Below are 25,682 nucleotides of genomic sequence, written 5' to 3' on the forward strand. Positions count from 1 at the left end.
CCCTGCCCGAGATTGGTTCCTGCCTTGTGCCCTGTATTGGCTGGGATTGGCTCCAGCAGACCCCCGTGACCCTGTGTTCGAATTCAGTGGTTTGGAAAATAGATAGATAGATAGATAGATAGATAGATAGATAGATAGATAGATAGATAGACAGATAGATAGATAGATAGATAGATAGATAGATAGATAGATAGATAGATAGATAGATATTGTATAATAGATTAATGATTGATAGAAAGTTAAATGCAGTATGATAGATTGATAAATGAATATAAAACGCACTACAGATTCATGTGAAAGTCGCCATATTTCAACAAGTGAAGTGTGTTCTCTATGCTCTGGCTTGCAGTCAGGGTGCCCATGTTGTTCCTCTTCAGTCCACTGACAGGCCTGGTGGTCCTGTATCTTTCACTCGGCCCCTTGTCAATATTATGAACATATCCAGAGTCTTCTGTATTTTGCACTGCAGGTCGTTTCTAGGTTGTTTTTTTTTGCGACAAAGGGGTCGCCATGAAATGCTTTTTTGACACCTGCATACACTTGACATTTGCGCAGACCCTTGAATGAAAGGCGCTATATAAGTGTGACACGAGAGACGCTGCTTGCAAATGAAAAAAAAAAGAGTCAAGAAAGTTTGAGTACTAAGAAATGTCGTTTTTATTGTCAAATTTCTTTGTACATGTTACGATGGTGAGGGGTGGTGGTGGGCAGCAGGGGGGCTGAGAGGGCGCAGCCGATCGGCCGCACACCTCGCCCTGCTCCCCGTCTCACTCCCGTTTTCACTCCCGCCCCCCTCTCCCCAAGAACGGCCGTCGCTTTAAGGAGGTCCGCCTTGGCCCCCTTCTCTCTTGCTCTCCCCCCGCGCCTCCGGGGTCTTTTATTATAAAAGGGCCGTTTGTGAGCGCTGAGTAGGGAGAGGCTCGTGGCTTCGGCTTCATTAAGACGATGGTCAGCTCGCTCGCCGGCGGCTTTCTTCTTTTAAGACTGGACTGAGAGAGGGAGTCGGAGGGGGGAGCCGAGTGGACAGGGAGGGGAGCTGGACCGGAGACACGTGCTTCTGAAGGGTGGGATGGTGCGTCTGGTGTTGGAAGGGGGTGAGGGTGGCGGGAGGTTCCCCATACCTCTGGCTGGGGCAGAAGGCAGAGGGAACGGGTGAAAGGAGTGGGAAGTCACTGGTGGAGGACAGTTTATTCCTGGTCCTTCTCCTCTCCGTGTGTGATGACGTAGCACACGCTTTTGTAGTCCACGTTGCCGGCAACATCTGGAGGGAAGGCTGTGAAGAAGTTCTTCATCTGTGGAAAGGGAAGAAGGGATGATGGTGAGACAGGAGCAGAAAGACAGAGGGACAGAAAGAGAGAGCGCACGGGGACAGAGAAAATACGAAAAAGGAGAAGACGAACTGACCTCCTCTGGAGAGAATCTGTCGCACTGAGTGGTCAGCAGTTCTTGCAAGCTGGGCGAGAGAGAAGAAAAAGAGAAACACGGCTTAGGGGGGCTTCACGGTGACCTTCCATTTGCACAGCCATTTTGATCAGAATGCTCACTTTGCCTAAATCCATCTTTATTTTATAGCAAGAAGCACGCGATTATTACGACTCGGGGAAACAATAAATAGCAATTCAAGACCCCCCCCCCGCCCCCCCCCCCACACACACCCCCAAAGCGACACTCGCTGCTCCGCGGACACTTACAATTCCTTCTTGATTGTGCCTTTGCCCTCAGGGTCCAATACCTTGAATGCTGCGATGATGACGTCTTCGGGGTCAGCACCTGAGAGGAAGAGGCGACAAGTTAGTGACGGAAACGGAGTGCAGGAAAGGGGGGCGACTCGGGTTACAGCCTGGGCACTGCGGGGGGTACGGGGTGGTACGGTGTGTAGCATGGCATGGCAATGGCATATAGGACCTTATATTCTGTTATTATGCCATGCACTTCTAGGTTATGCTATTCGCTGTATGATGAACGGAGCCAGGCCATGTTCTGTTTTATTATGTTAAATTACGGCATAGCATGGCATGATATTCCATTACAAGGCGTGGTATACGAAAAAAGTATAATGTTATAGTCGGGCAGCATTAACAACCGTTAAGTATTTGCGACCCGAGTTTTCATAACAGTTTTAATCGCCCCCCCCCCCCCCCAACGTTTTTTTGAAAGGAGCCCACTAATAGCAATTTGTTCTTTTTTAATTAATGATATATCATAGATGCATATTTTATTATACCTACTTAACTTTTATCAACATTTATCTAACTCCATATTTATTTTTCTAGTATCAGAATGTAGTTTAAGTTAATTTGTTTTGGTTTCAATAGATGGATTATTCATATGTTCGATTCTTGTTTTCTTTTTTTCACATCTTCGCGCCCCCCTTTTTGTTACTTCGCGCCCCCCTAGGGGAGCTCACCCCACAGTTTGAGAACCACTGTAGTAGGGGATGGTATTCTGTTACAGTATGCTGTGTAATGGTATGAGGTAAGTTATACTGGTATAGTACAGTATGGTATGGCATTCTGTTATACTTTACACTGCATGCTGCATTATTTTATTATACTGCTTATTATGGTATTGTGTTATATATACAATGTTATGCTGCATTATTTTATTATACTGCTTATTATGGTATTGTGTTATATATACAATGTTATGCTGCATTATTTTATTATACTGCTTATTGTGGTATTGTGTTATATATACAATGTTATGCTGCATTATTTTATTATACTGTATGTTATGGCATTCTATTCTATTCTGTTCGGTTATATAACGGTATAGTATAGCAGGGTATTCTGCTGTGTTATATAACGCTACACTATAGAATGGTCCTCTACTCTATTATGTTATGCTATATAATGACACATTATTTTGTGATATTCAGCTATGTTATGATATCCATTGTTAATCTATATATTATGTTGTGATATGAAAGAGTACAACATGGTATTCTATTATGTGTTGATTTTCTAAGTTGTGAAATGGCATTGCTTGGTCTCTATGTGTGTTATGTTATACTATATATTGGTACAGTACGGCATGGTGTGATATTCTGTTATGCTATGTTAAGATATGTCGTGTTATGTGATTCTATGCAATGTTCTGTTATATTCTGTCAGATATAATAGAATTGTATGGTATGATGTTCTCTTATGCTGTATTATACTGTTATGGTATATTATGGCATGTTATGCCATCTCATGCCATGCTGATATAATGTTCTGCTATGTGATATTATTTTCAACTCTATAATTGTATTCTATTGTTGATTGTATGGATTGTTATTTGTTTTTAATTAAAATTAATTAAAAAATACTACACTATGGTATGGCATTCGTTGTGATATGGAATAGCATTCTGTTCTGTTATTTTCTGGTATGATGGTATATTATATGGCATGGTGTGATATTCTGTTGTTATGTTATAATATATAATGGTACAGTGTGGTATGGTATTATTCTATCATGCTATACCATGGTATTCTGTTATATGATATGATGTGTTATATTGTGTTATCATTGGAATTGTAAAAAGGTAACGCAAACCCAAACCCCCTCCTTCTTTATAATCACACGACTCATTACAATAACGACTCGGACCTCGAAGGTGTTACTCCATCAGTCTGACCGCTCACTCCGAGTGTTAATCCGAGTCACACACGCACATTACATTTTAGTTAATCACATCTGTACAATGGCCGGGACCTGCTCGTCTTGAATCAGCGCTGTCGGCTTACTTTTCCCATCATGCAACGGTGGATAGTAGAACTTGCTCGTTTGCTCTGCGCTTACCCTTGAGCTTCTCCCCAAACATGGTAAGGAACACGGTGAAGTTGATGGGGCCGTTGGCCTCCTTGACCATGGCTTCCAGCTCCTCATTCTTCACATTCAGACTGCCTGCAGCGGGAGAAAGTGGCAAAGATGAGAGGGTCACATCAAGCAGGTCAGGGCACACAAGAGGGCATCCCACAAAGTAACTTTCTGTAACCCTGACAGAGCTGAGTGGCCGAATGAGATGTCACCGAGGAGATCGAATGGACACGTCCTGATTCGGGACAGCAGAAGAGTGGGCTTACCCATGGCAGCGAAAGTGTCCCTCAGGTCATCCTTGCTGATGATGCCGTCTCTGTTCTGGTCAATCACAGTGAAGGCCTGCATACACAAAGAGGACACAAACGTCATGGTCACTCCTCTACACTGTCATGTCTTCTTGTTTAAATATGTTGAAATGAAAATCTAATTGTGGCACAATAAAATGAAATATTTTAAATGTACTTTATTACTATTATTATCAGAAACGAATTTACTGTCAAAGAAAGAAAGAAGAATTGGAGATCGGCGTCACAAAGACAACGTCATGGTTTAGAGGTCTTCGAAACCCTGAATTGGATTAAGCGGCTCTGGGAATGTTATTTTATGCAACAGTAACATAATGAAATAATAATTTTTAAATGAAAGAAACAGACATATATATCATATTGTTATCGAGATCTTAATCGTCGCGTGTTTTGAATTTGAATTCAACTTTAAGTTGCATTAAACCTTGCGCGTCATTTATCGTTCTGTAAGAATCTGTTGTCGCCCTCTTGTGGACACGATCGTCCATTGCTGAACTTCGTGGTCACCGTTGCAGCTTCTTCATTGAGTGTTGGACTGCCCTCGCTTTAGATGTTCCTGCGATTAAAAGGCTTCCTTTCCAGAGTGGGCTTTGGCTTCGCCATAATTTTTTAAAATGGATTGAACGAGGTTAACATTTTGTCTCAGTGTCGCTAAGGATTTTGAGCTAATAAGCGATGTTTTGGAGACGTTATAAGGTAAGATAAACTTAAAGCACATGTTGGTTTCCAGGCGCCTGTTCTTTTGGTTCTAAATTACTGAGGTTGAACCTGACTGTAAAAAAAATTACATATCATTGGACGATCATTTCTTTATCGATATTAATGTTACGTTTTATCATTTGTTTTGTTACGCAATTATTTAGACCCAACAGCTGATTTGGTTTCTGAGGACAAAACTTGTCCACCGCACTCAGGGGCCGTGCATGTCGCGCCGAGTGCTCAGGTCAGGTGTTAAGTTGGTGGTCTCGAGTTGCACTCATAAGGACAGATGCGACCTCCTGGGGTGGGGAGGGGTGCTTTAAGGCTGCGCGATCTGAAGAGGAGAAGCCGATCGCCTTTCCCCTTAGGAATGCCTGACACGGAAGCCGAAGATACTTCACACTCGACCCTGCAGTCTCCAAGGCCTTGTAAGTACATGTCTTGGATGTCTCCCAGGAGGCCCATAAAAATGACCCCCGATGTTAATGAGCCAGCCGGTCAAATTTGGAATAGCGGGAGTGGGGCCATCTCTATTTCCAGAGAAGGTTAAATGATCGTTTTTTAATTTGTATACGAGATCTTCCATGCTGATTTTTTTGCAATGGACTATCGCATTGCTTTTTACAAATATCTATTCCTATTCGGAACAAAGATGCTCTATTGGACGTCAAACTACCAGGTCCAAAAATCTAATCTGGAAAAGGGGGTCTTATTTTCATTATAGTCGTTACAGGCGCCTCTGTATGTCAGGCCAATGTCCCATGAAGTAATTCCCGCTCGGAGGGTCCAGTGCACGACCCCAAGTATTCCCAAATTCTTTCATAAATATACTCACCTCCTTGTACTCCTGAATTTGGCTCTGCTCAAACATGGAGAAGACGTTGGAGGAACCGCCTTCTGCTGCTTGCCTCCTCTTGGCCTTCTTGGGTGCCTATACGAGGAAGAAGAAGAGAAAGAGAAGATCATCATTCTGGTTTAAATTATTAGCAGGAAAAAAAATGGAAGATCAATATTCTGGTATGCATTATAAGGAGGAACAACGTAGAAAGACCACCATTCCGACATTGCTCGTTTTGTAGACGTCGGTGTGCACGTCGTTACTCCTTTTTTGTGGTGTACAGTAAAAAAAAAAGTGGCACAGACGTTACGACAAAGTAACTTCATAGTAAAGATACACCCGAAGCCTAAACAAGTCGGCATTTTAGCGACCACCTTCGCAGACACCGAAACGGCGGCAACTCAGCAGAAATAACGGAATAAGACACCCGTCCCACGTGACCGAGCAGAGTAGCGCGCGAACGTGCGCGCGCCAGGGAGTTCCATATAGAAACGCCCGCAAATGGCTACATTATAGGAAATGATTATATTAATATCGATACTTGTAGGCATTGTTTGAAGAAATGATCCTGCACCATTTAATCAAAAGAAGGTCCCGGCGATCTGTACTCACCCAAAAGGCAACTAACTGCCTTTTTAATTTAAACGCCCTTTAAACGTCCAGTTTCCATTATAGTTACGGATCTGAATCTGTTTGAAATAACACTTCAGTAAAGACGCACATCATCCCTGCTTTTCGTATTTCAGGGGCTATTAAAACAGAAAGCGGCTTATTTTAGATGCTAATACTATAGTGGTGGTTATTACTGGTTATTAGCTATTATTATCTATAGATAAGTAAATAAATTAACAAATGTCAGTCAAACATTTTTACGAGTCTCCTCAATTAGTTCTCACAAACAAAGGTGGAAAAACGAAATTTCTACTCGGAAAAAGCAGGCTGAGTCCTAATGATGATGAAGATGATGGTGATCTTTATGAATAACAGCCGCCGCTAACAGCAGTGACACAACGCGTACAGAATTTCTTTTTTCACTCTCATTACGCGTCACACGGAGTTTTATAATAAAAATCGACATTTAATTCAACAAACTATAATATTGAACATGCACGTTATATTACATGTAAGTGGAGCGACTCTCAATTCTTCATTAACACTCCTATCGGATTGATCAGGTTTTAAAGGCGCTATATAGAATACAGCATCACTTAAATGCGTGTAGAGATAGCAGAGGTGCTTGCTAATAGCCTCAGAAACGAATTGTCTTTGGTGGAAAAGTCAAGAATGAAGAATTGATGCTTAGGATTCTTTAAAAAGAATTTCAAATCCACTACGAATATTATAATATGTCTCCAATAATACCAGACCCTTAATGGGCTGCTGTGAAGAAGAGCGCGTTCACGCGCCTCTCCGTCTATGACTTTTAAACCTGATTTGGGGGATTCCGAAGTGCGAAGTCTCTCCGAAGCCCCCACACGAATCGTAAATCCTGCGCTGTGTCTTCTGCAAGGCGGGGGTCTTACTTACCATTATGCTGTTGGGACGGTGGCCTGGATGCGGAGAAGCTCAGACAAGCCGGGGGCTGGTGTGACTGACATGGACCCCTCGAAATCCCTGAGGATTTATATACCGGCCGGCCAGTCTATCTATAGCATCACAGTCAAGTTTGGCGAGGCGTGCACCTCGAGATCAAGGGGTGGGAGCCCATAGAAGAAAAGGAGGAGGAGGAGGAGGAGAAGACGCAGGCCGGCGGGGTCAGCTTTCACCTTCAGAAATAGACACGGTGGGCAGCAGCAAGGCGATGGCTCCTGCAAGACAGAAACCGGCTGTCTTGGACTATTATGGTCAAAACAGGTGAGGCAGTCCAGCCCAGCGTGCGCTGCCCCCTCGCCGCCATGTCTATCTATCTATCTATCTATCTATCTATCTATCTATCTATCTATCTATCTATCTATCTATCTATCTATCTATCTATCTATCTATCTATCTATCTATCAAACAGTGCCTTTCATCAACTGCCTATAATGTTTGATGTGGGGTTTTCACCGTCTGCGTTTATTTCAGTAGTGACGATATCTCGAAAAACCAAGAATCTCACTTTAATTGCAAATTTTGGGGCAAGCCAAATGAGCTATTTAAAAATAATAACACGTAATAAAGATAAGAATTTTTAGAAACTACTAGTGTTTTACTGAAGCTTAAGGTCTTAGTTAAAAGCAGATAAAAACTAGAATTTGCGAATTATGAACTTTTTGATGTCATAAACACTTTCAATGCATATGCATGTGGGGAGCTGGGGACATTTTGTGCACTCTGGATAAGGGGAGTTAGTTACGGACTGGTGGTGGGGGCTCCCCTTAATTCATCAAGAAATCGGATCTTTTAGTTTGATGGCAATTTTTCTTTCCTTCCCTGCTATATTTAATTTTATGTATAACTGCTGTCACTGCTTTTTCGGTTTAATAAAGAAGTTTAAAAATACATGAATTATAGATTTCCTTTCATATTGATCCATCTATCTACCTGGGGAGAACATGCAAACTCCACATAGGGAGGACCCGGGAAGCAAACCCAGGTCTCCTTACTGAGTGGCAGCAGCGCTACCAATGTGCCACCGTGCCACCCATCTATCTATCTATCTATCTATCTATCTATCTATCTATCTATCTATCTATCTATCTATCTATCTATCTATCTATCTATTATATAGTGCCTTACACTCTATCTATCTATCTATCTATCTATCTATCTATCTATCTATCTATCTATCTATCTATTATATAGTGCCTTACACTCTATCTATCTATCTATCTATCTATCTATCTATCTATCTATCTATCTATCTATCTATCTATCTATCTATCTATCTATCATATAGTGCCTTACACTCTATCTATCTATCTATCTATCTATCTATCTATCTATCTATCTATCTATCTATCTATCTATCTATCTATCTATCTATCACATTTTACCTCTAAATATATTTTTTAAGGTAATGTGTGATTTACAAATGCGTACAGCACAGACATAATGGGAGTTTTGCTGCTGGCCTTCTGATCCGTATTAACATTCCGGTTAGTGTGAATCCACGTTCGTTTCAATTCATATGTTAATTACAGTAATTGTTATGACGTTATGATTTCCAGCCTGACCTAAACGTTATTTTCACATTTTGCCACAGACAGATAAGAGGATTGAGTTACTTCGTAGATCACAGTCATCGAGTTCATTCAAATTCGCTTTATCGTATTCTGGTGAGGATACTTTCCTTTATTCCCTTAGCGGCCGACTGAATTGTTTTCTTTAGACTTCTTTTATTGTCATGGAAAATCACACCTAACACATTTCAAGGAAGGTTGTAAGATTTTTGTTCAGCGCTCACTCGTCGTCGCGCAGTTCTTGTGCTTTGGCCCCTGCTATTATCTCAGTCCCGAGGTGCCGTTGATTCACGAATTGCGCACGTGTTTATTTTGAAAGCATTTGAAAATGCAAACCATGCAGTACGGGGTTCATCTTTCACTTTTGTTCTGGAAACAACACAACACAGAACATAACGTCCATCCATCCATCCACACGACGTCTTAACCTGAGCGGGGTCTCGGAGAAGCTGCAACCAATCACAGCAAGGATGAGGGCACAACCCCTGGACTGGACGCCAGCCTGTCGCCGGGTGATAACATGACATGACATTCTCATAGATAGATAGATAAATAGATAGATTGTAAGGCACTATATAATAGATAGATAGATAGATAGATAGATAGATAGATAGATAGATAGATAGATACTTTATTAATTCACATACTCCAGCAGCAGCATACTGATAATAACAATATTAAATTAAAGAGTGATAACAATGCAGGTATACAGACAGACAATATCTTTGTATAATGTTAACGTTTACCCCCCCAGGTGTAACTGAAGAGTCGCCTAGTGTGGGGGAGGACATTCTCCTATCCCAGCAGCACTGAGCGCAGGGCCTGATTAAGACCCTTAGTACCCCTAAGCACTTTAAAGCTTGTGGTGCCCCCATATGAGCTACACTCGCTCTCAGTTGTCCACTGAACTGGACAGGTGACATGGCCAGCACGATTACCAGACTCTAATTTTGTTGTATTCCTAAGATTAATATACATTATTATTATTATTATTATAGTATTTTTATTCTATATTATGTTTGTTTTTTTTTTCATTTCTGGGAGCCCCTTTTGTGTAACGTGGTTCAGTTTTGCTCCATATTGTCCCTGGTAAATGTCTGAGTTGCCCCCATTCCCTTGATGCCCTAATCACGGCCTTATTTTGCTTAATGGTTCATCCAGCCTTGGCTGTGCACGAAGCCCGCCCCGATCCCGGTCAGGACGCCATGTCGATCGCGGAGTTCGTTCACACACACCGGGGCCGATTAACCTCCACGGAACTTCTTGCGGGGGGCTTGGGAGTAAAAGCAGGCTCAGGCAAACCCGAGGAGAGCGTGCACGTGGCACTCGGACATCGCCAAGATGGTGGGTCGGTGAGGCTGCTGCGCGATGCCGTGGCTCCCCCTTCGCGAGCCGACATGACGCGCTTTTCATAAACACGTTGCTTCTCATTTTCAAAGGTGCTTCGGGTGTGGGATTAGTTTAACATTTAAAAAGGTTTCATTTGTACGAGTTTCTCTTAAATGGCTGCACGATTCCAGAGCTCTTGATGTGCGTGTAAACGTGCAGGTCACTCAAGTGCGGATCACGAGCCCCCCAAACGCAGCTGCCCCTCCTAACACCTGGAATGTGTAATCCCAGTCTTGATTTCCAAGTGGGCTCTCTAAACACACAGCATGAAAGATCCAAAGTTGAAACAAAGAAGTGGAGGCATTTTGACTTTTATTTATAGAAATGGTGGTCCCTCATTTGGTGACACAAACACTTCAAGTCAGTTGGAGGTGACAAGGCCTCTGTCCCTGGAAAGGGGTATCTTGATGACTGGTGACAAACTGCATCGGATTGCTCAGTTTGCCCCCATGCCGATGGCAAGCTGGTTCAGTTTGAGCTTGGGTAACATTAGTTGGTTAGTGAGTGGCACGGTGGCACCTCCGGACACTGGGGTTGAAGCTTCAGGTTCTCCCTGTGTCTGGGTGGGTTTGCTGGGATTTCTTCCCACCCATGTGTGTGTGTCCCTGTGATGGGCAGATGCCTGTCCCAGGATTGCTCTGCTGCAGCGTCCCCTTGAGCCACGGATGGATGGGATTGGTGCACATGGGGGGCACTGTCAGCCCCTGAGGCTTCTGTCCCACACTTAGAGCAGCCTGAAAAGGTGTCGGGGTCTCAGAGATCCCCAAATGGATTAAGCAGGTGGAGGGAGTGAGGGAAGGGAAAAAAAGGCGGCCATTTTAGAGAGATCAGAGTAATGCTTTGATGCTTCTGGTATGCTTACTGTAGGAGTGAAGTTATGATTTCAGCGTAATAAAATATTATTGGAAATTAAAAGAGTTTAGTACTGAACCTTTAACTCATTAAACCTAACCTTGCGTTGGTAATAAACTAACTAATGTATTCATTTAGTCGGTCAGATAGTTGCAGGGTACCCCACCACTGGGCCGGTGTTGCACCACCAACTAGCGTGCCGTCCATGTTGTTAGAATCTCAGATCTGCTTAGTTTAATTTAGGTGGGCTCAGGGGAGGGGAGTCCATCCTGGCAATGTGGGGCATGTGAGGGTCCAGTCAGAAACACAACCACACTCAGACAAACACGGGGTCAATTTGGGGGGTCCAGATCTGGAATTGCCAGTTAACCTTATCTGGGCGCCTCTGTTGGAGGGAATCCAAATAAAACTCAATACAGAAGGTGACCCCGCGTGTCCAAAGGAATCTTTAAAAGTGGATATTTGGGAGGTGTGGACGCCTTTATATACAAATACACTTGGTGAGGTTCACTCAAAATGGGGGATTAAGGGGTTATGCTTACAGTGGCATTCATATTTGCTTATCTGTTGTGCATTTAGACCAGTTGTCTTTAATCCTAATGTTAACTTTATTTATGACTAACTTTATTTTTAACGATTTCAGAACTCGAATTTCAGAACATCAGGAGTGGGAAAGAAGTTTATTTTTGTTTCTAAGCAACGTTTCAACAAAACCATAAACTTCAGTCATATCACTCAATAACGTAAAGACATATGATGGAATTTGGGCCAACGACTCACAAGTGTATGAAGGTTCGAAAATGGATGGATCTGGTGGATGGGGGGCGGGGGGGTTTCAATTATTAACAGTCAACGTTCATGTATATGTAATAATTGATATTGACTTAATTGAACTGCATCAACTTCCAAAGCAGTGACTGAAGAATAATAACATTAATTCAAATTACGTTTCATTTACCACATTCACAGTAAATGCATATTGTTGATACATTTGTGAATTATAGAAGAAAACGCTTTCAGTTTATATTTGGTTTTAGTGGTTTATATCAATTAAACTTTCCTTCAGGGAAATTCAAAATTTGACGACACCCCCGTGTTTGGCGCCTACACTCTTGAAGAGAATGGCTCTGAACTGGCACTTTACTGGGTTGTGTTGGGCCTTTGCTTGGCAAGGAAAAGTTTCATTCTGGGAAGGGAGCTTGAAATATAAAGTTGGGTCTTTGAGCTTTGAAGAGTTTCCAAATATGTGGACAGAACTGAAATCTTTACTGTCTTCTAGGCTGACTAGCAAGATGTGACCAGGTTAAGAAAACCTGACTTGAGGCTGTGTGACTGTGTGCCAAGGGAGTCCTCTTCAAATCAGAAAGCCGTACCCATCACACAAATCTGTTATCACCTATTTATCGCTTTCTATGGAGCCGAGCCCGATATGTAGGGCCAGCTTAACCTATGGGCACAGCGGGCACTGGCCGGGGGATCTGGGAACACAGGGGCCCACAATGTTTCTGATGCCTGTCTACGTTTCTGTTTTACTGTCAAAATGGGAGCCCGAGTGCATTAGCTTACCAGGGGGGCCTATGATGCTGGTAAGACGGCCCTGACATTATGGATCGAAATAAATAAAAGTTTGTTCTTGAACCTTCATATAGATACTTCTTTTGGGAGCCAGACAGTGCTCCCCGAAGCATTGTACTGAAGAACCTCTTTGGCACTTTCATTTTGAAGAGTGTATATGGGTCTAACATTAGTATAACATAACGTAACGTAACGTAACATAGCATTACTTAATATAATGTAACATAATATAGCATAACGTAATGTAACATAACATAACATAACGTAATATAACGTAACGAAATGCAACATAACATAACATAATATAATGTAACATATTATAAGAACATAATGTAACAAAATGTAACATAACATAATATAACGAAATGTAACACAACATAACATAATATAATGTAACGTAATATACATAACGTAACGTAACAAAATGTAATAAAACGTAAAGTAATGTAAAGTAACATGACATAACGTAACATAACGTAACGTAATGTAACATAACATAACATAACGTAACGTAATATAACATAACATAATGTAACATAATATAACATAACATAACATAACGAAACGTAACGCAACGTAACATAACAAAACATAACATAATGTAACATGACATAACGTAATATAATGTAACGTAACATGACATGATATGACATATCATAATGTAACATAACATAACGTAACGTAATATAATGTAACATAACATAATGTAACGTAACGTAATATAACATAACGTAACATAAAGTAATGTAACAAAATGTAACAAAACATAACAAAACATAATATAACGTAACATAAAGATAACATGACATAACGTAACATAACGTAACGTAATGTAACATAACATACCGTAACATAACGTAACATGACATAACGCAACATAACGTAACGTAATATAATGTAACATAACATAATGTAATGTAACGTAATGTAAAAAAACATAACATAACGTAACATAATATAACTAAACATAAAATAATGTAACGTAACATAATATAACATAACATAATGTAACATAACGTAACGTAACATGACATAACATAATATAATGTAACATAAAATTACATGACATAACATAACGTAACATAATGTAACATAATATAACGTAACATAAAATAATGTAACGTAACATAATATAACACAACATAACATAACGTAACGTAACATGACATAACGTAATATAATGTAACGTAAAATTACATGACATAACATAACGTAACATAACGTAACATAACATGACATAACGTAATATAATGTAATGTAAAAGTACATGACATAACATAACATAACGTAACATAACGTAACATAATGTACTATAATGTAACATAACATAATGTAACGTAACGTAATATAACATAACGTAACATAAAGTAATGTAACAAAATGTAACAAAACATAACAAAACATAATATAACGTAACATAAAGATAACATGACATAACGTAACATAACGTAATGTAATGTAACATAACATACCGTAACATAACGTAACATGACATAATGTAACATAACGTAACGTAACGTAATATAATGTAACATAACATAACGTAACATAACATAATGTAACATAACATAACGTAACATGACATAACGTAATATAATGTAACATAAAATTACATGACATAACATAACGTAACATAACGTAACATAATATAACGTAACATAACGTAACATAATATAATGTAACATAAAATAATGTAACGTAACATAATATAACACAATATAATGTAACATAACATAACGTAACATGACATAACGTAATATAATGTAACATAAAATTACATGACATAACATAACGTAACATAACGTAACATAATATAACGTAACATAACATAACATAATATAACGTAACATAAAATAATGTAACGTAACATAATATAACACAATATAATGTAACATAACGTAATGTAACATGACATAACGTAATATAATGTAACGTAAAATTACATGACATAACATAACGTAACGTAACATGACATAACGTAATATAATGTAATGTAAAATTACATGACATAACATAACATAACGTAACATAATGTAACATAATTTACTATAATGTAACATAACATAATATAATGTAATGTAACATAATGTAGCGTAACGTGACGTGACCTGACATAACATAATGTCACGTAACATTCTCATGTCTGTCTAGTCTAATGGTTCCTGGGACGCCGGAGCTGATGCCCGCAGCACTGGGCACAAGGGGGGCGCCAGTCCATCACAGGGCCTGCTCAAGCGCACATCCACACTCAGTGCTGAGGCACCACAAACACATCACCTCCGGCAGAGAAACAGAAAGTGTAAACTTTATTTAACATACTGTGGTGCCCAGAACAGAAGCCGTCCTCTGTATTTAGTGTACTGTTGTGCCCGCTCACGGTGACTACATTCTCTTTTTTTATTTATTTACTTTTATTCCATCATTTCTGTAGTTACAGCCCCAACAGGTTAGACAGTCAAACAGTTAAATAAATGTAATTGGCTTCACAGTCTGATCCTGTATAATATTTTAGCCACACTAAATTCTGTCTAACTGCCCCTTAACAAATTAAATAATGTGCTGTACTCTTCAAATAAAAAAGAAGTAATCATAAAACAAACAAATAAACAAATAAACCCTAGTCTCTCAACACCGGAGACACATTTCAGAATGTTTTGTGCTCAATCAAATGGATGTTCCTCCTTCATTTTCAATTGACTGTCTTCTTTTATTCAAATCAGGGCTGATACACTCAAGTATAATGACGATTTTGGATTTTTTACTTTTATGGTGTATTATAATTTCCTCTTCCTTCTAAACCCCATTTCAAGAAACTTGCTATTTTTACTTTGTTTTAAATATACAGTAGCGGGGTCGTATTTGTATGTGTCTGTAGTGCAATTTCCCTTAAATAGCCTTTTCTCCTTCCTCTCTTCTCCCATGTGTCTCCTTCTTTCTTCTTCACTGTTGGTGGCATGCAGCAGGTCCCGACCCCCCTTGACAGAAGACGCTGCATGTCCCACCAGCGGCGTGTCAGGGGATTTGAAGAGATGGACAGCTGGAAAGAGCGTTTACTGAAGATGGCCAGAAATAGCAAGACCCTCTCTCATCGCTGCGACACAGATGGCGGGCCCTGTGTCACCCTTAAGGTTTCTTCTGTCATAGTCCTTGAGTTAGTGGCACTGCACAGGGAAACTTGGAATAAGCTGATGGGAGGGAGCCAAGAAAGAAAGAAAGAAAGAAAGAAAGAAAGAAAGAAAGAAAGAAAGAAAGAAAGAAAGAAAGAAAGAAAGAAAGAAAGATGGGCACAGTAGAGATCTGAAAGGTGCCTCAAAGGGATAAACAGATAGAGGAACTCTATGATATATACATAGAGGATATGAAGAAAATTAAAGGCACTATGTGATAGATAGATAGATAGATAGATAGATAGATAGATAGATAGATAGATAGATAGATAGATAGATAGATAGATAGATAGATAGATAGATAGAATATAAAATAAGGAAAATGCTAGCTGCTGTGAAAGGCACTATATACAATCTGTGAGTAATTATGAAAGGTGATGCCCACTGGAAAGCTCGGCGCTCAGTGGGCTGATGTATACATTGTGATGATTGATAAGGTGAGTGAGTGAGTCAACGGTTCTTTATTGTCTCTTATTATTTATTTTTATTCTTTTATTTTAGTTATTTAACCGTATTCTTGTAGAATATGAAAGCGTTGAAGCCTTCAGTGGCGGTTCACTCCTTAACAGAACACCAAAGCCCCTCTCTTCAGCTCTTCCCTCCCGTCTTTCTGTATCCTTCTATCGTCCCCCTCAAGACCCTCCTCTGTGCCAGCCTCCATGCCACCCGTTACTGGTTCCCTTGGTGTGGTCACTGGGCCTTATACTCGACACTCTCTCTGTTTCTTTCCCTAGTATTTTACATTCCTGGTCTACACCAACTCCATTGTGAGTTTATAATTCAATATTCTTAATTGTCCCATTTATATCACAAATGCTCATCTAGAGAAGGGATGACCGTGAACCCCTGGCTAGTATCGTAAACTTGGAGTTCCTAAGCACACAGAGTTAAAGAAAATAACTCAAAATGCCCACTAGACGGGGCACAAAAAGGATAAACACAGAATCTTTATAAACAAAAAAGAGTTATCTTCAACAAAAATAAACTCAGAGGGTCACAAGGCTGGAGTTGAGTGTTAATTTGCGGTCCTTCTTGATGTCTTCTTTATTTTATGAGACACCTGGTGACAATTTTTTGTTTCTGTTGCTTATGGTTGGTTGTTTAAACTCTAATAAATATTTCATCACAGAAAGAAAAGTCAGTTTATGAAAGCTTTAAAATATGTGCATTGTAGGAGTGCGTTGAGGACTCCAAACAGGACAATGTGCTGGGGATGGGACATGTTGAAGCACAGGCGCTAACCTCTCTTCTTTTTCTTCTTCTTCTTCCAGGATGAGCACCCTGAAGAACAATGACACCCCTTTTGGGACCCCCGCACCCACCGCTCCAGATCTATGGTGGGCGTTTGTTCTTAAACCCATGACTGCTGGAGTCACACCAGCTCTCAGATCTTTGGACCAATTCCTCCAACTGCACTGCCAGTTTATCCATTTCTTTTTTCGGTTCATTGATTGTGCTGCCATTGGTGAGTTTTCTTTTGCCATTTTTCTCTGCTTTTCCAAACGTTTCGCGTGGTTTGACCTTATCCGCTTTTCCTTGGGTTTGAATATTAGGACACCGATAGATTGCCTTTTTTTTATTATTATTATTTCAGGTAACTCCTTTAGCCTTGTGACCCTCTGAGTTTATTTTTGTTGAAGATAACTCTTTTTTATTTATAAAGATTCTGTGTTTATCCTTTTTGTGCCCCATCTAGTGGGCATTTTGAGTTATTTTCTTTAACTCTGTGTGCTTAGGAACTCCAAGTTTACGATACTAGCCAGGGGTTCACGGTCATCCCTTCTCTAGATGAGCATTTGTGATATAAATGGGACAATTAAGAATATTGAATTATAAACTCACAATGGAGTTGGTGTAGACCAAAGTCAACCAGAATCTCATGCTGCCTTTGTGTGCACCCCCCCCCCCCCCAATTCTGACCTGCTTTTCTGGCCATTTTGGGGTCCTCACACCACTGCAACTTTACTTTGAGGGGGCTGATCAGCAGGTCCATCGTTCTTCTTGGTGCATGATGTGGAAACAATTTACTGGTGGTACTCTCCTTTAAAATGACATTTGAATGCATGGATTTGTCAACGGTTGAATGAACTGGTGCCCCCCCACCCCCCACCCCCGGAGATTCTCAAAGAGGTTTTGGTGCCCACTGGGTCTCTTAAAAACACTGCCATGAGACAATGAAAGTCAATCAAGATGGGAGGGCCGGTGCTCACCAGTATCCTAAGGTAACTAGGCAGAAGATGGAAGAAATAACGCAGCCGTCTGTTAGTCTGCTATCAGGAACAATGCTACATGTCAGATTCTGACTAAACAGCCATATTAGAGAGCAGGGCCTTCAAAATCTCAACTTGATGTTGGATGAGCTTGTTGGGCTGAGAAGCCTGTTCTCATCCCAGTTGTTCTCATGTTTATCTGCTTCTTTCTTTCTTTCTTTCTTTCTTTCTTTCTTTCTTTCTTTCTTTCTTTCTTTCTTTCTATCTTTCTTTCTTTCTTTCTTTGCAGCCACTCCACCGGCGCTTCAGAGCAGGTGATCCACCTCAAGTTAAGTTTGTGCCCAGAATTTGGATGTGGGTGCCAACCAGAATTAGGCAGGGTTGCTACTGGAAGAGGTGTTGGTGGTCAAGTACAATGACTGGGGGATACTGTGCTGTAAGAATTGGCACCAAATGTAAGACAGGTTGTCCTGACTCTCTGTGGTATTAGAAGTTCCCTGGGTATGCTTTAAAAAGAGTAAGGTGTACCCCAATGTCCTGGTTAATTTAGAGATCAGTCTGGACCCCTAACCCCCCCCCCCTGAACCCCATCTCTGTCTCCTTCACCGCTTGAACACCTAATAGATAATGTGTGGTGAGCGGACTGGCACAAGAATAGCTGGCATCACCTTTCTTTCTTTCTTTCTTTCTTTCTTTCTTTCTTTCTTTCTTTCTTTCTTTCTTTCTTTCTTTCTTTCTTTCTTTCTTTCTTTCTTTCTTTCCCATAATGAGATCTGCCAATCTGTCTCCATCTGCTGAGCGCAAGTGGAACTGCACCAGACAACTTCGGCGGCGGGGAAAACCCAACTTCGAGACGACAAACAGTTTCCTTATAAGCAGGAACTGGAGAGCGTTCCTGTAAATGAGCCCCACACGGGCGGGTAGTCATTTTTCCGTCGTTTTGCAAATCCAAGAACAATTCAGAATCCCGCACTCTTGTGCTTCGACACGAAGTCCCGTCGGGCAAATCGCAAGTCGTAACCTGACATGAAGAACGTGCCTCAAAAACCAGATCTAAAGTAACATGGCCGGGGGGAGGGTGTGTGTGTGTGTGTGTGTGTGTGTGTGTGTGTGTGTGTGTGTGTGTGTGTGTGTGTGTGTGTGTGTGTGTAGGGGGTTCAGGGGGGGACAACAAAATCCAGCCTCCTGTCTGAGGGGGATAGAAGACCTGCTGGCTGGCAGAGCCGTCGCTGCGTCAAAGAGCGCCTGCTCTTCATTTATAAGCTGAGACAGCACAGCCATTGTGACAGCAACAGAACGGAATTAGGGGACACACAGACCCCCCCACAGTTATAAGGGGAGCAATAAAGTCTAATCATACCCCAATACCACACACTGTGAAAGCGGAGAAACAAAAAATAAAAAAAACCTGCCATCTCACTGAAAGGCAGCTAGGGGGTCCGGTGTGACGCTAAGCCGTTAAACTCCGGCAGCTGCCCACCAAACTAACGGAATAAAACAAATGCAGAAGATGGACAGGCGAACGCTCAGCGGTGACTGAAGGGCCCGCTTTAGACAACAGATGTGAGGGCTCAGCGGGTCGAGTTTAACTGATGCCAGGTCAGCACATGACAGCCTGGTGGTGCTGGTGGTGGTGGGCGCGGGAGGGGGTCTGTGGGGGGGGGGGGGGGGGGGTATACTGCTTCTTGACTTCTATTTTTACTCAGCACATGCCTTGTGGCATGCATGGGCTCCACAGTTAACCGGTGTGGGGGTCTCCAAACAAGTCCGAGTGGGAGGTAAAGTGACGTCCTGCGCCTTAACACGGGGACCTCCACCCAAGCTAACTTGAAATAGATTTATTTGACAGAACATAAATGTTGACTGTGAGTTTTACTACATTGAATTACTCTAGTTAAATAGCAAAGGCACTGGGAATAAACTGAGCAGTGGTGACTGATACCCGTGGCACGGAGAACAGCTCAGGTTTACAGATAATCCCGTTATTTCGGACAAGCCATTCACACGGTGGTTATGAATTCCCGTTTCCGTGTTGTCATTCGTGTTGCTTAATGAAGGAAACACCAATGGATTAAAATGACTTGAATGTAAGGATGCGACATAACAAAACTGAATAAAAGCGGAGGGATCCAAACGTGGATGGCACGGTGGCGCAGTGGGTAGTGCTGCTGCCTCACAGTTAGGAGACCTGGGTTCGCTTCCTGGGTCCTCCCTGTGTGGAGAGCGCTTTGAGTATAAAAGCACTATATAAATATAAAGAAGTATTATTATTATTAGTTAGGAGACCTGTATCAGACACTGGTCAGGCTTCACCCTGTGGTGGAGGTCCATTTGGCCCAAAATGAAGGATCAAAAATCAAAAATAACCTCAAATTCGGAATCTGAGACCTTGAAATAGTCTGAAACGATACCACATACGCTTAGTATTGAAACTGGTCATTTTGAACCTTCTGGGAGGGGCTCTTAGGGGGGTGGGACCACCGGTAAAGAATCAGATATTCAAAACATGATGCAGTGCTCAGTGACCTCGAAATGGCGTAAAACGAGACTCCACATGCTGACATTACCCCCATTTTTTTTCTGCGTTTTGTGAAACGGAGTTACTTTGACCCCCTCGTGTCCTGTTTTATGAGGGGTGTCGGTTGATGTGGCCTGCACAAAAACTCCATTTTTGCTGAAGATGCCTATTGGTTTTATAAGGGTGTCATTGCCTGCACAAATCTGACAGAACTGTCCCTTGTGGTGCTCTGGTGTCGCTCACATACCCCTCATAAGCTGTGGTCGGCGAGTCCATCGTCCAGGACCCCATAGGCTTATCCACCTGCGTATTCCTGAGGTTACTTCTCAACATGGAGGCTGCTGGCATTTAAGGCACTGCAGAAATCAAGTTTAGTTGAATCCATAGCTGGGGTGGCTGGTGAGAATCATTGTGGTTGTGTGTGTTGTGATGGCCTGGCATCTCATCCAGGGTTAGTTCCTGTGTTGCAGCTGACATCATATCCAGGGTTAATTCCTGTGTTGCAGCTGGCATCTCATCCAGGGTTGGTTCCTGTGTTTCAGCTGGCATCTCATCCAGGATTGGTTCTTTTGTTGCAGCTGGCATCTCATCCAGGATTGGTTCCTGTGTTGCAGCTGGCATCACATCCAGGGTTGGTTCATGTGTTGCAGCTGGCATCTCATCCAGGGTTAGTTCTTATGTTGCAGTTGGCATCTCATCCAGGATTGGTTCTTTTGTTGCAGCTGGCATCTCATCCAGGGTTGTTTCCTATGTTTCAGCTGGCATCTCATCCAGGATTGGTTCCTGTGTTGCAGCTGGCATCACATCCAGGGTTGGTTCCTGTGTTTCAGCTGGCATCTCATCCAGAGTTGGTTCCTGTGTGACAGCTGGCATCACATCCAGGGTTAGTTCCTGTGTTGCAGCTGGCATCTCATCCAGGGTTGGTTCCTGCCAGGTGGCTCATACTGATGACATGTGTGTACTGTACATCATTTTCAAACATGTGTGTTTCTCATGGGGAAGACATTTACGGGGACACCAGGGGAATGATTTGAGAGTGACACAGTCCCCTATTTTCATTTTTTGCCCATTGCCACGATTGATCAAATCCCAGATATGGAGCAGTGACTCCACTTCTCATACCACCCTGTCTGGTTCACATTTTAAAAAATCCACAACGACAGGAAAGAGGAGTCACTTGACTGTCCACACGCAGAGGAAGAGGAGGAGGATGAGGCTCTCCAAGGACTTTGCCATTTTAGTTTTTGCCCGACAGCTGCCACCTTTTTATCTTTGTGCCTGACAAGCAAGCTTCTGTCCGGTCCAAGACCCCAATTCAGGATCATGGTGGGGGGGGGGGTTCAGGAGTTTATCCCTGTAGCTTTGGACATGAGGCAGACAGTGACTCTGGTCAGGGGGCTGGCTCATCACAGGGTCCACACCGACTATTTCAAAATGACCAACCCTCTTAACACAAACATCTGTGGGGATGTGGAAGTCAAAACCAGAGTGCATAAGAAGAACACGAGGAGAACATGCAGAGTCCACACAAGGACCAGGTGAGGGATATCAGCCCAGGACACTGCAGAAACCACCACTGCACCACCATGTCGCCCCAGGCATTCATCTCATCTCAGACCTCCATCCATCCATCCATCCATTTTCCAACCCGCTGAATCCGAACACAGGGTCACGGGGGTCTGCTGGAACCAATCCCCGCCAACACAGGGCACAAGGCAGGAACCAATCCCGGGCAGGGTGCCAACCCACCGCAGGACACACACAAACACACCCACACACCAAGCACACACTAGGGCCAATTTAGAGTCGCCAATCCACCTCCTGCAGAGGAAACCAGGGAGGACCTGGGAAGCGAACCCGGGTCTCCTAACAGTGAGACAGCAGTGCTACCACTGCGCCACCGTGCCGCCCCATCTCAGATCTGCCTATTGCAAGTCAGGGTCTTTTGGGGGCTGAAATCTACCCCAGTAGAACTGGGCACAAGGCAGAAAACGGGCATCAGCCCTTTGCAGTGCCCATTCTCTAACACCTTCACCAACAAATACAACCTGCAGGTCTATTGGGATGTGGGAGGAAAAACCGGAGGAACTGAAGGAAAAAGGCACACAGACACGGGGAGAACATGCAAACGGCACACCCAGACTGGGTGCAATGTCTCCTGTTTTGAATGTTTCCTCGTCGGGTTATCTCATGTAAATGTTTCCCTCTTTTGTTTTTTATTTTTTTTTTACTCCAAGGTGACCTTTAGTTTCATTTACTTCCGAATGCCACTTCTGGTTTGGCTTTGGGCCACTTTATTGCCTCCATTTTAACGGCGCTATTGTTTACTGCTGTTGTCAAGACCATCAGAGTGGGCGTGTCCTGGGAGGTCATGACCCTGTCAATCACGACACAATGGGATTAAAAAGCCATTCAATGGTTTCACTTCCTCCTCCTCCTCCGACGGCACAAAGCCCTTCACGCCTTTTCAAATGTTTTCTTGGTTTTGTTTTTCTGGTTTTTGAACTCTCTGCACTCTTTCTGATGCTTGGCTTTGATCACGGGTTGCTGTTCTCCTGGTTCGGCCCCTCGGTTTGGTTTTTTGAGCACGTCCTCGTCTTCCACTCGTCCTCTGAGATTTATGGCCTACTGGGAGTAATGGGCAGAAAATCTGTAAGGAATGAGAACCAGCCAGGAGAGCGCCATGTCACTTAATTAGAATTACCCGCATTGTCTCTAGGGATGTGGGAGGAAGACTGGAGTACCTGATGAAAGAGGGGCACAGACATGGGGAGAATGTGCAAAGACTGGCTGCAGGATGCCAGACCGGGGCAACCACCTCCGCACCACCAGGCTGGCCATGTGTTTATCTCATCTCATTCTCATACCTGCCTGTTCCAATTCAGGGTCTCGGAGGGGCACAAGGCAGAAAATGGGCACCAGTCCGCTGCAGTGCCCACTTACCACCCACTCATGCCACCAATCAAAATCCCTTGCATGTCTTTAGGGACGTGGGAGTGAAAACAGGAGGAAGTGAAGAAAAAGAGAACATGAAGACTCCACACAAAGGCTGACCCGCACAAGGGATGAGTACCAACTGCTACACCACCGTGCCCTTCGTGTGCTTACCTAATCTCATCTCATTCTCATGCCTGCCTATTCCAATTCAGGGTCTCAGAGGGGCTGGAGCCGATCCCAGCAGTGGTGGGCACAAGACTGAAAATGGGCACCAGTCCATTGCAGTGCCCACTTACTAACACACCTACACCCACATAGGCCACCAATCACAATCACTGGCACATCTTTGGGGACGTGGGAGGAATACTAAAAGAAATGATGAAAAATGCACAAAGACATGGGGAGAACACGCAAACTCCACACTAAGACTGGCATGCAGGGAATCCTTAAGGGATGAGCACCAACTGCTACACCACTATGCCATCCGTGTCCTTACCTAATCTCACCTCATTCTCATACCTACCTGTTGCAGTTCATCGTCCTGGAGGTTCTGGGGCCGATCCCAGCAACAACGGGCACAAGGCAGAAAACAGGCACCAGCCCATTGCAGTGCCCACTTACCCCCCCCCCCCCCCCATTCATGCCACCAATCAAAATCTCCTGCATGTCTTTAGGGACGTGGGAGTGAAAACAGGAAGAAATGAAGAAAAAGAGAACATGAAGACTGACCTGCACAAGGGATAAGCACCAACTGCTACACCACCATGCCATCCATGGGCTTACCTCAATTAATCTCATTCTTATACCTGCCAATTCCATATCAAGGGTCTTGGAAGGGATGGAGCTGATCCCAGCAGCGCTGGGCACAAGACAGAAAATGGGCACCAGTCCATTGCAGCACCCACTTACTAACACACCTACACCCACATAGGCCACCAATCACAATCACTGGCACATCTTTGGGGATGTGGGAGGAATACTAAAAGAAATGATGAAAAATGCACACAGACACAGGGAGAACACGCAAACTCCACACCAAGACTGGCATGCAAGGAATCCTTAAGGGATGAGCACCAACTGCTACACCACCATGCTGTCCGTGTGCTTACCTAATCTCCTGCCTATTCCAATTCAGAGTCTTGGAGGGGATGGGGCCAATCCCAGCCTCACTGGGCACAAGGCAGAAAATGGGCACCAGTCCATTGCAGTACCCACTTACCCCCTACTCATGCCACCAATAAAAATCCCTTACATGTCTTTAAAGATGTGGGAGAAAAACAGGAAAAAGTGAAGATAAAGACTCCATACAAAGGCTGACCTGCACAATGGATGAGCACCAACTGCTACACCACCATGCTCTCCGTGTGCAGACCTCATCTCATTCTCATACCTGCCTATTTGAAATTCAGGGGCTTGGAGGGCCTGAAGCCTGTCATGGCTGTGCCAGTACATCGCAGCGCCCACACACTAAGGCCTACACCAGGGGTGTCCAAGTCCCATCCTGGGGGGCCACAGTGGCTGCAAGTTTTCATTCCAGCTAAACTGCTCATCAGTGAGGAGCCCTGACTTCTTTTGCCTTCATTGCTATTGACTTGCTGTTTAAGACTCGGACCCCTTAATTGTTCCTTTTTGTCATAATTAACAGCCAAGCAATAACGAGATACAAAACGAGCCAGCGGATGACCAGCTAGCCAGCGTCCATCTTACAACATAAGGAAGTGAAGGTCCCAGGGATGTTGATCTGCTCTGGACCACAAAACGTTTTGATGGTGGGAGTACCAACAAGCCACAGAATTAGATAACGAGTTTAATTGGAGTCTGAGACCCCAACGTCGCCTCTCATTTCTGTTTGGCTGCAGCTGAAGAAAAACAAGAAGAAGCAACTCAGTGGGCTGAGCCTTTAAACCAGTGGTTCCCAAACTCGGTCCTGGGGACCCACTGTGGCTGCTGGTTTTTGTTCCAACCAACTTCCTTTTTTCATTGGACTCTTAGCCTAATTAAGTGAGTCGTTATTGCCCAGTTTCTGTGTTTTGCCTTGTTCAGTCAATGTAGAAATTACAAACTAAGCTTAGTAGATTTTTAGTAAAACGTAATAAGCAGTTATATGGGGAATATGCAGTTTTTTCAAAGTCATTAATGGTTTTTTAACTTAATTTTCATTCTGCTTTTCCAGGTAGTCTGGTTATTTAATTGATTATTTACTAATTAACAGGTCTGACACTGAA

The 25,682-nt window shown here is 42.8% G+C and overlaps 2 protein-coding genes across 2 annotated transcripts in view; one reads left to right on the forward strand and one right to left on the reverse strand.

Moving 5' to 3' along the window:
* Positions 1-25,682, forward strand: part of LOC114661759 (nicotinate-nucleotide pyrophosphorylase [carboxylating]-like) — a 188,100-nt gene that overhangs the window by 82,896 nt on the left and 79,522 nt on the right. The gene's annotated exons all lie outside the window — the stretch shown is intronic.
* mylpfa (myosin light chain, phosphorylatable, fast skeletal muscle a) lies at positions 640-7,336 on the reverse strand. Its single transcript, XM_028814951.2, has 7 exons — positions 7,176-7,336; positions 5,646-5,741; positions 4,070-4,145; positions 3,786-3,890; positions 1,692-1,770; positions 1,405-1,453; positions 640-1,292 (listed from the first exon to the last, which is right to left on the reverse strand). Exons 1-7 carry the CDS (start codon positions 7,176-7,178, stop codon positions 1,188-1,190), a joined length of 513 nt encoding a protein of 170 aa, XP_028670784.1. The 5' UTR covers positions 7,179-7,336; the 3' UTR covers positions 640-1,187.

Source organism: Erpetoichthys calabaricus, chromosome 12 (assembly GCF_900747795.2).
Source record: "Erpetoichthys calabaricus chromosome 12, fErpCal1.3, whole genome shotgun sequence".
Lineage (NCBI taxonomy): Eukaryota > Metazoa > Chordata > Cladistia > Polypteriformes > Polypteridae > Erpetoichthys > Erpetoichthys calabaricus.